Source organism: Chionomys nivalis, chromosome 3 (assembly GCF_950005125.1).
Source record: "Chionomys nivalis chromosome 3, mChiNiv1.1, whole genome shotgun sequence".
Lineage (NCBI taxonomy): Eukaryota > Metazoa > Chordata > Mammalia > Rodentia > Cricetidae > Chionomys > Chionomys nivalis.
This window is the reverse complement of record NC_080088.1, coordinates 85,206,956-85,220,215: the sequence shown is the minus strand read 5'-3', so window position 1 is coordinate 85,220,215 and position 13,260 is coordinate 85,206,956. Positions and strand designations below refer to the sequence as shown.

The window sequence follows — 13,260 nt, the reverse complement described above, 5'->3', positions numbered from 1 at the left end:
CTTTCCACAAGAAGAATCTTATGAAATGTGCTTGTGTGAGTGTCCACCCCCCCCCCTTCCCTGTATCCCCCAGCCCAGCCTGAGGGAATTCTGGAGACTTGGGAACAGCCTAGGGGGGTGTGAGTGGGAATGAGGAGGTGGGGTGGGTTGGGGTAGGGGGGTCAGGAGTTGGCTGGGAGCGCTCATGTATCCTGTCCTGGAAGAAGCATGTTTAATCCTAGCTAACGAGTTTGGAAAACAGCAGGGCTTGAGAACAGCTCCTGATTGTGGGGGAACTGACGCTGTGTTCCCGGCCAAGGTCACCAAGGGGCTCAGCGAGCTGCTTTGAAACTCAGCCTCGCAGAAGGAATTCATCCAATGTGCTACCTGCATTTAACCGCTCCCTATTTAATAGAACCCCCTCAACCGCACCCCCACCCCCCAAGAGCCGTTTCTGGCTTTCTCCAGCTTTTAGCTGACTTTCAAATGTTTTCCCCAAGCCAAACAGGACCTACATTGATGCTTTTCTTTCCCTGTAAGCAGAATGACTTCAAGAACTAAGAGAAAACCTAGAGAAACCATGCCACCTCCTCTGTCACCCCAGTAGAGCTTGCCTGCGAAGAGAGTCACAATGGCAGAACAGCGAGCTCTCTTGCTCTGAGGGTGACAAACTCAGAGAACACTGGGCTCCCAATCTGTTTTCCCAGTTCCAACCACTAATGACTCTGGCATACACGGGAGCGACTGGAAAACTTTCACAAGCCACGCTCCAAACGTTTCGGGTAGGATCAATTGAGGCTCCAATTGTTTTGCAGCGCCAAAGCGGGAGAGGAATGCGCATGCGCGTCGTGATGTCCGAGCCAGAGGAACTGGGGTTAAACACCGTGGCCTGTTGTTTACAACATCTGCCCTACCTGAAAAAGACGTCTCTGCTCTTCAAAAGTGAAACTTGAGTGCTCCCTTAGGGTTGCAGCACACACTCTGGGGAGAGTACCAGGACGTTTTACAACATGTGAATTTGCACGGAGAGCTGGATGTAACGGAGCCTCACTCTGATGGACTGTGTTCTAAGCACTATGTTTAGTCCCCAGCGGTTTGGCTATTTAAGAGCACCTGGGTTTATAAGCCATGGACTCTCTTCCCCTCCCCCTTCACTTACCTACTCGCTGGAGACTATGCTTGGAGGGAAGAGACTCCAACATCTTGGCATCTTTAGGGCTCCTGCTGGCATCCGCTGCTCAGCCCCAGTGCTCAGGAACTAATGACTAGACACAAGGGTGCTTCTTGGTGCCTTACGCTATTGTCTCCGCAACAGCGGACCTTCTCTCTGGTCGGCTAGAGGGTTGACTTCTAAGTCTAGCTCTCCGCTGCTTTTCTTGAAACGAGTGTTTTGCATGACATAGGTTGCTCTGATAGACTTGCGAATCTGCCGAACGAAATACATTACCTAGTTTAAGTCTTTCCCGCGCAAACTCCCACTTGCTGGCATCATAGGGCAGCCGTTCACACTGCTCATCCAGGGGAACTTCGTCGGGGTCCATTATGATTGACAGGTAGTCCGTCTTTACTTCAGAAGGAGACTGAGGAATAGAGAAAACAAATAACTTCAAGACCCTAGTTATTGGTTACAATATTCTGCAATGTCTACTATTGTGCATCCTTTGACCAAGGGCAGAGGGTCTTCCTAGTCACGCACTGTGGTGCTTTGGCCGCCGTAAGCTCATCTTTCAATATTCGGTTCCCAGGAGGTGGACTGTTCAGGAAGCATTAAGAGGTATGGTTTATGGGAAGAGGTGTGTCACTGGGGGTGGACTGAGGTTTAGAGAGCCCTGGCCAAGTCCAGCCTACCTCCCCCACAACCCCACTCGCCTGTAACTTTTGTGTGTGTGATTGTGTGTGCTCTCAGCTGCTCTCCGGTGCTTGGCACCATGGTCATGGACTCAGCCTCTGAAATTGTTGGCAAGCGTCCAATTAAATGCTTTCTCTGAAACATTGCCTTAAGTCATAACATGACCGCAGAAACAATAGCATCTTGAATGAATGTGCCCAGACCTCTATCGCCTTATGCCATGTTCTGTACCAACCACATGAGGGCTTGTCTTTAAAAAACAAAGAACATTTAACACAATTCTAAACAGAGACTGAAAGTTTTCCATAGCTGCTCTGGACATATATATATATATATATATATATATATATATATATATATATATATATCCTGCATGCCTGCACACACACCAGAAGAAGGCACCAGATTTCATTACAGATGGTTATGAGCCACCATGTGGTTGCTGGGAACTGAACTCAGGACCTCAGTAAGAGCAGCCAGTGTTCCCAACCTCTGAGCCATCTCTCCAGCTCAGATTTATATATTTTTATTTTATGTGTATGGGTGTTTTGTCTGAATGTATGTAAGAGCACTGTGCCTGACTAGTACCCATGGAGGGCAGAAGAGGGCATCAGATCCCTTGGAACTGGAGATACAGATGGTTGTGAGCCACTGTGTGGGTGCTGAGAACAGAACCCAGATCCTCTGGAAAAGCAGCCAGTGCTCTTAACTGCCGAGCCATCTCTCCCGCCCCACAAAGATCTTTCTTTTTCTTTCTTTCTTTCTTTCTTTCTTTCTTTCTTTCTTTCTTTCTTTTCTTTTCTTTTTTTTTTTTTTTTTGGTTTTTCGAGACAGGGTTTCTCTGTGGCTTTGGAGCCTGTCCTGGAACTAGCTCTGTAGACCAGGCTGGTCTCGAACTCACAGAGATCCGCCTGCCTCTGCCTCCCGAGTGCTGGGATTAAAGGCGTGCACCACCATTGCCCGGCTCTCTCTCTCTCTCTCTCTCTCTCTCTCTCTCTCTCTCTCTCTCTCTCTCTTTCTTTCTTTCTTTTTTTATTATGTTTTTTTTTTAAAAGCATGAAGAATCTTTGAACTTGAAGTCTTTTTTTTTTTATTTACTTATTATGTATACAATAGTCTGTTTGTGTGTATGCCTGAAGGCCAGAAGAGGGCACCAGACCTCATTACAGATGGTTGTGAGCCACCACGTGGTTGCTGGGAATTGAACTCAGGACCTTTGGAAGAGCAGGCAATGCTCTTAACCACTGAGCCATCTCTCCAGCCCCCTCTTTTTTTATTATGTATACAATATTCTGTCTGCATGTATCCCAGCAGGCCATAAGAGGGCACCAGACCCCATTACAGATGGTTGTGTGCCACCATGTGGTTGCTGGGAATTGAACTCAGGACCTTTGGAAGAGCAGGCAATGCTCTTAAACCTCTGAACTATCTCTCCAGTCCCACAAAGGGCTTTCTGTTTTCAAAAACAGAGGCTGACCGCTTCAAAGGCTGAAGAGTAAATGTAAACACATCTGGAGTCCCCTAGAGCATTGTCAGATGTTCACACGCCATGAACTTGGTTTCTTGGAACTACAAATCAAATCCAGAGAGCAACCATTGTGGCAGATCCCAGAGGAGTGGATTGACAGCTGCAGTCCATCCGCAGGTTCCTTTTTTATTACTGGACACATTTCCGGGACTGATGACTGAGTTTCTGGGGGCAGACTCTTGGATGGGACAGAAAGGATGAGTTTTCCATAGAAAGAACCATTGGCTCCAAGTCACATAAACTCCATTGAAACGAGGTTGGCCTCCTTTGCAGTTTGTTTCTCTAATCTAGAGGAAGCATGATGGGGGGAGGGAGGATGGGAAGGGGCGATGGACACACTGCCTTTCCTATTCACCTCTTCACACCCACCGAATTCCTCAGCCCTTACCGGGCTCCGGGCAGTCACAGCTCACCTCATCCATCACTTGCTTACTATCACTCTCCGTATAAAACTTATCATTAGAATGGGGGACAAATACCTCACGGCAGAACGTTTGCTCAGCCTCCAATCAAGGGCGAAAGGCCAAAAGCTAGGGACCCTCACCATGGGTGTGAGGTTATAGGTGCTCAGGGGAGAAGCTCCCGGTATAGCTTTGACGACTAACTTTTTCATGTTGAAGATCACCAAGGCAACCACTAAAGAGCAGGTGAACAGCTGGAACCTAGCAAGGGACACCTTGGGTTTCTGCAGTATGGGGAGGTGTCAGGGACGTAACAGGCGAAGGAGGAGCTTGTCCCACGTGGCTCCTATGAAAGTCAATGTTTTTATCTCAATAAGGCAGACGAGAGGGACCACCACGCAGACCTGCAGGGGGAGTATACTAACAGATACTTATTCTTTTAAGGGACATGAGCACCGAGCAGCTACTCGGCACTCAGCACGGAGGACAACTGCCTGCATTTGACTTGTACACAGCCAAATGGCCTCCCAGGCAAGTTGCTTAACTCCCCTAGACCTCGTTTGATCATCCGTGAAATGATGATGTAATTGTACTTATCTAAGAGGCTTGCTATGGTTATCAAATAATTGACTAACCTGTTAGAACAGGACCTGGCTTCTAGCAAACATCAATACACATCGGCCATTGTTCTAACCACTGGCTCTACCGGGTGGGGCCGAGGAGATAAAATATAGCCTTTATCAATGAGGAATTAGCACTGGGGTTAGAAAAACCATGGGACTTGCATCTTCTTTAGACTCCTTGTTCACCTGTGCCTCCTCCAGGCAAACTGCAGATGATCTCTTGCTCCCATCAGCTTGTACACCGGGGGATCCTGGCAGTGTAAGAACGCTCTTAAATCCATGGTAGATCTTCCCGTTCGGTCTGCTGCTCCAGCGAGGGAGAAGAAGGTGGCAGGGTAGAGTGTGTTCTTTTTCTGGTCATCCCTTTCCGTTGCACTCCTACCTTAAGCATTGCTTTCCTCTTAGCCTTTCCCTTTCATGCCCTTCCCTTGGGCTACTCCAGCTCTGTTCCCTCACCAGCAGATTTGGCAGTGGCCTCATCAGGCCAAAGCAAACACTCCGTGTGCCAAAAGCCCGATGCCCTATGTGAACATGGAAGGTTTGCTGCCACCTGCTTGGTCAAAAGTGACACCTCTGTATCCAAAGAGTCTCAGATGATTGGAAGCGTCACCCCAGTCCCTGGCATCCATTTTGGGATGTTTGGTCATAAATATCACCTCAGCTCCTTGTCACACTCCTATATCTAAAGAGTCTGGAATGTAATATTAAGCTGGGGGCGTCACCCCTGCCTTCTAACACCCCTATATCTAAGAAGTCTAGGATGACTGGAAGCCCCTGGCCTGGCAGTTGCCCTGGCTTGGACTCTGACTCCCAGCCTGCCAAGCGCTGACCCCGCCCAGGGAAGGTCAGGACCACTGCTCTAGGCTATTTAGGCTCACACCAGAAAAGAACACATGGTTGTGTGTGTGTTTTCTGTCTTTTCCTTGCCATTCTCCCGGCCACCCGAGTGTGCCGTCTAATAAACCCAGGCATTTGATGTGTTTTAATCTGGTCTGACTGGATTTCTTTGTGCCTGCTGAGAGGCTCCTTTTAGGACTTTTCCTAACACCGTCATCTCTCTCATTCCAACCACCAAGAGTGCATGCCTTAAGATTTTGAATATCAATCTGAGGTCAGACGGTCTTGGCTCAAAACTAAATTCCCGTAGTGACGTTTGGACCCATGTCATTACCTCAGGGAACCTCAGTTTTCCTCTTTTAAATGGAAATGATAATACATCTCCCTCTTTGACATTTTGGTAGGGTGAACGGAAACCCTGGGCAAGGTGTTTCCCACTACATCTGGGACAACCATAAAGGAAAATCTCTAGAAAATGGCAGAAATCTTGCCCTTCTGAGTTCTGTCGCCATGCCCTCCTAAAAATCTCCCGACTCCAACCCGCTAGCCCGCAGTAGCACACCTGTTCCTTACACACCACTTACTCTGTTTCCTAAGTGCTTGGGGCTCAACTCTTGCTCACTCTGTGAGGTCTTCAGGGTGAGGCTTCAAGACCAGAAAAAACACAACCTCCTCTCCCTCCTCCCCTAACTGAAGCAGCAGCCTCTTCATACAACACTTCACTTTTGCTTAATCCCCCTCCTCTGCCCTCACAAAAGCCTTCAGCTAGAAAACTCTTTGCATCGCCTCCAAAGCTTCGCCTGGCTGGACTGAGCAGCCCCGTGCTGGCCCTGCCTTGGCAGCCTCAGCTCTGTTCTACACCCCGCTCCCTCTAACACTGTTTCCCCCGGAGTCCACACTACCCTGTCCACATTTTGGTTAGTTCTTTCCTTTTCTTTCCCTCTCTTTTTTCTCTTTTCTTCTTTTCATTTCTTTTCTTGAAATAGGGTCTCCTTACGTTGTCCAGGTTGGCCTCAAACTGGCAATCCTCCTGCTTCTGCCTCCTGAGTGCTGGGATTATAGGCATGTACCACCATATCCAGGTTTGGTCCACTATCCCTTACACCTACGCAGAGTTACAGTGTGATATTTGACTGTGTGCTGGCATCCAGTCAATCTCCTTCCAGACTACACACAGCAGCAATTGCTCTCCAAGATCCCCAGAGAGCCCGGCAGAGGGACTCAGGCCCTGTGCCACATAGGCTCATGGGAAATAGGGCAGAGCCAGGTCAGAGGTGGTCTTCATCTCAGTCCCCTTTGATTTCTTTTCTTTTTCTGGAAGAAGGGGTATTGAGACAGGGTTTCTCTGTGTAACTCCTGGCTGTCCCGGAACTCTCTTTATAGACCAGACTGACCTTGAACTCACAAAGCAAATATGACCTGCTCAGTCTGTTTAGTGTTGCTTGTGTGTATATGATTTCAGGGCTGAGACTTGGTAGTGGATAATCAGTGAAGGGGTTCATCCCTGAGAGAGGCTAGTTCTCCCTCTCTCGGAACTCCTTAGCGACCCGGAGTTCTTTGTCTAGGGATGAGGCCTCTGTGACATTAGCTACACCTATGATAGCTCAACAACATGGCCGCCTAAGTGACCGCGAACAATGGCAACATGGATGGACATGCTCGCATGAAAGGGGGGGAGTCGTACAGCTCAGTGTTCTTTTCTTCTGTGTTCTTACCCGTTTCAGCTTCCGGATGAAGAGAGTTAGAAGGAGCCAGAAGAGTGTGGCAGCCACACAGGTGCATGTGAGCGTGATCAGCTCCAGGTTTGACTTGTCCGAGGAGCCTAGGGAGAGAGAAATCGCAAAGATGCTGATACAAGGAGACCCTCAAATGACATGCCTCTGCTTGCACGAGCTGGGCATCTGCCAGTCGTCCATCTTCTAAGACATGCCATGAACTCATGCCCAGAGTACTTTCTAGAAATCCTGCCGAGTTTGGAAATGGTATTCTCAGAAACGGTTCATTAAAAATCAGAAGAGAAAGTAAAGATGGAGGGAAATTAAGGCAGGGAAAAGCTCATTAAAGGGCTAAATCTGGACCCTATTAATCTCCCTAATTGGCTCTAGAGGAAATTCTAAAGGAAAAAAAAAAGACATAAAAGGTCCCCTTTGGGACTCAAAAAATTCTTCAAAGCTGACATTGAAAATAAAAATAAAACCCAAGGACGGTCACAATTGCCCTAATGCTTCTTCTGGGGCAGTCACTCTGCACCACCCACAGTCTTGCTGCCTGCGTCTGGGCTTCTGACCTTGGCAGCGGATAGTACCAGCGAGAGGCAAGAGGAGTCCATGCGTCCGCCCAGTCACATCGATCCCAGGGTTAAGAGCACAAAAGCTGAGCAGTGTCCCTCCCAGACCCAGAGAGAGATTGAGACAGAGACAGAGACAGAGAGAGAGAGAGAGAGAAAGAGAGACCCAGCGCAGTCACGTGACGCTTCGTGAAATGAGAGGGCTAGCAGTCAGCGAGGAAAGAGCCCACTGGGCCGAATGGGGTTCCCTCCTAAAGAGTCCAGAGGCAAGTCTCCAGGAATTCTGAAGAAACACCTCCTTTGATTTGACAAAGGAATTTAGGGTGAGATTTGTTCTCCTTAGGCACGATGGGAGGATCTGCTGGTCAGTCTCTGCTCACACCCACCCCATGGATACACGATAGCAATATCATAGCTTCAAACATCAGTACCTCACTCTGGGGTTTTTTGTCTTAATTCAACTAAGCTCTCTACAGCAACGGTAGGTACTGAAGGAGACAGGAAAATGAGTGAAGGAGCGTAAGAACATTCAAGAATCCCATGAGCCAAACCAAGTGTCTCAGAGCAAACACGAGGTCATCGGCCTTACTTTTTTATTTTTTATCCTTTGAAAACAGGGTCTCTCACGCACATATCCCAAGTGGGCCTCAAACTCACGTAGATCACCAAGGGTGACGTTGACCTTCCTGCATCCACCTCTCAAAATCGAGATTATAGGTGTGTGCCACTATAATCAGTTCCTGTAGTGCTGGGGACCAAACCCAGGCCCTCAGACTTGCTAGGTGAGTGCTCTACCATCTGGGCTTCATTCCTAGCCCAGAAACCAATCTTTTTAGCTACTTCAGAGGTCTGAGGATATGGCTCAGATGGTAAAGGTGTTAGCCATGCAGACCTGATGACTTGAGTTTCATTTCCTGGGATATGCGTGAAAAGCCGGCCGTGGTAGCACACACCTGCAATTCCCAGAACTCCTGGGTGAGATTGGGGTGGGGGAGAAGCAGGGGAGACTCCCCCAGAAGCTCACAAGCCACCTCGTGCGAAATATTCAGCATAGCGACTGAAGCAAGACAGACTGACCCTGCCTCCAAAACAAGGTGGAAGGAGAGACCAACTCCCACAAAGTTATCCTCCAATAGCCATACGTGGGCTGTGGCATGTGCCCGCCACAGTCAGCAAAAGAGATTTGAAAATGCGTCAGAACTTGGGAGATTCAATCCCCTCTGGAAGATGTATTTTAAATAGGTTTTGACTGGGCCACGTGGAAGCGGGGAAGAGCATCATGGGAGTGGTCATGGAAGGTGACAGTGTGGATGGCGGTGTGATGGGAGGCGCAGGAAGGGACTGGAGCAGTGTGGGCTCCGAGCTTCCGGCTAATGAGTTCACAGAGTGCAATGCCGCAGGCAATTGGAGTCAGTGAGGTGACCTGCAGGGAATTCCAGCAAATCTGCGCTCTGGAAACCTGTGAGTGACAGCTGACCTAGCGCGTTCTGTCCTGGGGACTCTTCTGAGGACTGGCCTATGCTTACTTGCCAAGACTCCTGCCAACGCTGTGAGCTGGATTTTCTCCATTTCTGGAGTGAGGAAGTTGAGGGCGCTGAGAGATTAAGCCTTGCCTATGAGCGGCTGGCGGCTGGTGGGGCTGCGGTTTTAAGCCAGCTGGCTAAGCCACCATGCGTGTAAGGGTACTGCCATTTCCTCCTTTCCTCACGTCTTCTGAGCCTTTGAGAAGCTGCTAATGGCTTCAGTGAGGCAGCGGTCTCTGTCCCGCCTGCTGGACTGTCCCTGATCGCGAAGGTATTACCTCCTCTGTCGTTTCATCGCCACGCCTAAAGAACCATGTTCGGTCCTTGTCCACCCAGCTCTGCCTATCTCCAGTCACCCCCACTCCTTTCTAGGCCACGGAGTCCACTCTGTCCTCGTCTGCCTCGGTGCTGGTGTGTGCTCTCCATCACTGCCAGGATCAAATTCAGATGGCGAGCTGGAGGGACAGCTCATATTCTTTGCATGATAAGGCCCTGGCTTCTCTGCCTAACATTTTTTTTAAAAGACTGGTTTACTTTTATTTTATGTCATGGCGTTTTTGCCTGCATGTATGTATATCTACCAGCATCTGGAGGCCAGAAGATGACATTGGATCCCCTTGAACTGGAGTCACAGATGGTTGTGACTCACCATATGGGTACTGGGTACCAAACCAGGACCTCTGTAAGAGCAGCCAGTGCTCTTAACTACTGAGCCATCTCTCCAGCCTTGTTCCCAATTTTAAAAATTAATTTAAAATTTTAAATGCTTAAGTCTTATATCTTCTTTTGCCCTTCAATCTCACTATATATCCTCAGAGTGGGAAGACTGTAAACCAAATTCACGTGAGTATGGATTTCTTCAACTGCACACACACATGCGCGTGCGCACACACACACACACACACACTTGTTTATGCTGCAAATGAGTTCTGTGGTAAGACTGGCACCTTCTGAAGACCCTGCAGTGGCCCCCGACGGCCACACTTGCTGATGGCCACAGTTGCTGTCTTCACAGGGGCTTTGCACACGTTCCCCTCATGGAATGTGAAGTCACTGACTCTCTGACTGCGAGAATTTTCCCACCGCATTCCATGCGACAGGAAGCTGACCCCTAAAGTCTAATTCCACAGGCCTTACTCGAGCAAAATTCCTGTCAGTGGGACTACTTATGTGTAAACACATATTTAAGAAGCCAACTCATTAGGACAGCTAAGGAGAATGTTCATCAGGGGCCACCAGTGCTCCCTGCTCTTTAGAATAAATCTCAGGGTTCTAGGTCATCTGTGGTCTCATTTGATAGCTCTCTCTCCTTCTACCTATCTCTTCCATCCTAAAGAACTGTCAGGCTCGGCAGGCTGAAGCCCATAGGTGCTTTCTCTACACACTAGCCCGGCTAAATCCAGCTGGATGCTGACTGGCGATCAGTTCAGTACACAGAATAGCCTAACTGCCCAGGGCCAGAGCAACGTGGATGGGACTCGATAATCATTAGGAGTGCGTACTGGTCTCGGGGGACATCAGTTCCTGGAAGAGGACACAGACTGTGGCTGTTTTCCCTCAGGATGTCGAGGAGAATGTAGTCAAGCATATAAGATAACTATAAGATAACGGCACCTTTTGTTACGGGTTCCTACTCTCTTGCACAGACAAATGCACGCCAGCTGTCATCCCAAGCTTCCTGTCATCCCTCTGGGTGCCACTCAGCAGCCAGTCTGAATTCTGAGCAGCAGTAGATCTTGTCAAGGGTCTGCACTGATGGTGTCTTGAACCGTCCTGGTAGCGATGGACAGCCCATTGCGCACAGCCTGAGCTACGGCACTGGCAACTCACCTTTGAAGGACAGTTACCAGGGCAGGCTTTAGGTGTTTTCACTGTAGCTAGGCATCTGCACACTGGCCTGGCACGTGGCTCTGTATGGTCACAGCCTGCCAGCACCAGAGGCATCAGCTCACAGAAGGCAACTGGTGGGTTCCCTAGAGGGAAATCACCAGGGAGTTTTGGTTCCAGAACTTACCCTGCCCCGGTGGGGAGGAGGGGGAATGAGAGCGGCTGCCACCAGGAACTGGGACGATGTCCTTGTATAAGCCTGTGAGCAGCTGTGTGGCAGACAGAAGCCTCAGTTTCTTTTAAAAAATAAAGCTAACGCTGGGCGGTGATGGTGACTGCCTTTGACCCTGGCACTCAAGAAGGCAGAGGCCAGTCTGTGAGTTCAAGGCCAACCTGGTCCACAAACAAGAGCTAGTTCCAAGATAGCCAGGACTGTACACAGAGAAACCCTATCTCGAAAAACAAACAAATAAACAAGCAAACAAACAAGATAACAGGGGTGCATGTGCCAAATGCTGTTAAGCATGGTTTGAAACTTTCCTTCTCTCCTTCCCTTTCTCTCAACCCCTCTGAACTTTTAAATACAGATATAGGGGATGGCTCAGCAGTTACAAGCACTTGTTGCTCTTGCAGAGGACCCAGGTTCAGTTCCCAGTACCACAGCTCACACCCGTCTGTGACTCCAGTTCCACAGGATCCAACACCTTCTTCTGGCCTCCTCGGGCACCAAGCACACACACACACACACACACACACACACACACATACACACACACTACATGGATGTACATGTAGGTAAAACACATGCACATAATTAGTAAGATAAAGATAAATGCAATCTCATTTTTCCTTGTCACTGTTTGGACCTCGAGTGCAGGATAGTTGGGTTGGGCTGGGTTTTACTTTACTTCACCTCTCTTCAGTCAGGCCCACTCCGTGTACCATAGCTTGCCTTTTCTGCCTAAAACAAACCTGATGTTGACACAACTGTCTGGTATCTTTTAGAGCAACCACCTTCTCATACCAGGCAGGGTAGGTGGGCGAACGAGGGGCTACTGCTGTTTTAATTTGAAGTAGCAAATGATGTTGCAGAGATATGTTCCTTTTGTGTTTCTACCTCAGGCCCAGAGAAAGGTAATAAAGATTTATACATATGAGCACAGATTAGTTCCCATTCTAAAAAGCGAAATACCGCTGCCACCATCTGCCTCAATGGGCTTTCCCTGTCACCTGCTGGAATAGTACAACAGACCTGGAGAGCTTTGTAACAGGTTTTGACCTTTAAAAAAATTTTTTTAAACAATTTATTTATGTATTTTTTATGCGCATTGGTGTTTTGCCTGTGTGTATGTCTGTGTGTGAGGGTGTTGGATCCCCTGGACCTGGAGTTACAGACGGTCTTGAGCTGCCATGTAGGAACTGAACCTGGTCCTCTGCAAGAGCAGTCAGTGCTCTTAAACGCTGAGCTATTTCCCCAACCCCCTTTCAGTGCTTTTTAAGAATCTGTAAAGACCAATTGGACCTTCTCTTCAGGACTGTGATATGTTGATCTACTGTATTTGGATTCAATTGCGAGCACCTTTTTGAGAGGAATGAAAAAGGAAACAGTTGAAATTGCAATCGGTAACATTTTTCTCACAACAAAGCTAGTCCTTAAGCCAAACAGGAATGCTGTGGTTTGGGACACCATCTGGGTGACTCACGGTAAGCTCGGGAAAAATATGTAGTACTGAAAGCTTGGCTGGAGTAGAGGACCACATTAACCAACACTAATAATAACTAATCCTTCAGATTTTACCATGACACATTCTCCTCATCCTGTAACAGCCCGGGAAAGGCTGCCCAGCCACTGTTCACACCCCCACCTGGTGCTGCAGAATCTGAGATGCTAGGAAGGGAGGGGACTTCTCTCGAAGTGACTCAGTGACTCAGCTCCTGAAACACCCCATGGCTGAGATGACTCCCACCTGCCACGTGACAGGAGACACAGCAGAGGACAGAGACCCAAGCATTTCCGATTCTCAGCTCTGCTTCCGAGCCTACTGGCCCTGTGATATTATTTGGCCTTTTTATTTTCAACAACACAACCTTCTCACAGGATTGCTGCAAAATGTAAGCAGGGAGTGGGGCTGGAGATGGAGAGGGGGCTCAGTGGCTAAGAACACTGGCAGCTCTTCTAGAGGACCTGGGTGGGATTCCCAGCACCTACTTGTTGGCTCACAACCATCTGCAACTCCAGTTCCAGGGTCTCTGATGCCCTCTTCTGGCCTCTGCAAGCATTGCATGCATACAGTGCATAGTCACATGTGTAGACAAAACACCTATGTACATAATAATAAAAGAATTAAGCAGACTAGTGTATGCTGCTTAACACAGTGTACCACGTGCTTGATAAAACAAGGTATA

At 48.6% G+C, this 13,260-nt stretch overlaps 1 protein-coding gene across 1 annotated transcript in view; it reads right to left on the bottom strand.

The window, feature by feature from the left end:
• Nucleotides 1-13,260, bottom strand: part of Flt1 (fms related receptor tyrosine kinase 1) — a 161,090-nt gene that overhangs the window by 37,344 nt on the left and 110,486 nt on the right. The window contains exons 16-17 of the mRNA XM_057763971.1: nucleotides 6,933-7,039; nucleotides 1,427-1,559 (exon numbers count right to left, since the gene is read on the bottom strand). Coding sequence (XP_057619954.1) covers nucleotides 1,427-1,559; nucleotides 6,933-7,039 — 240 coding nt within the window. The remainder of the gene's footprint in view (nucleotides 1-1,426; nucleotides 1,560-6,932; nucleotides 7,040-13,260) is intronic.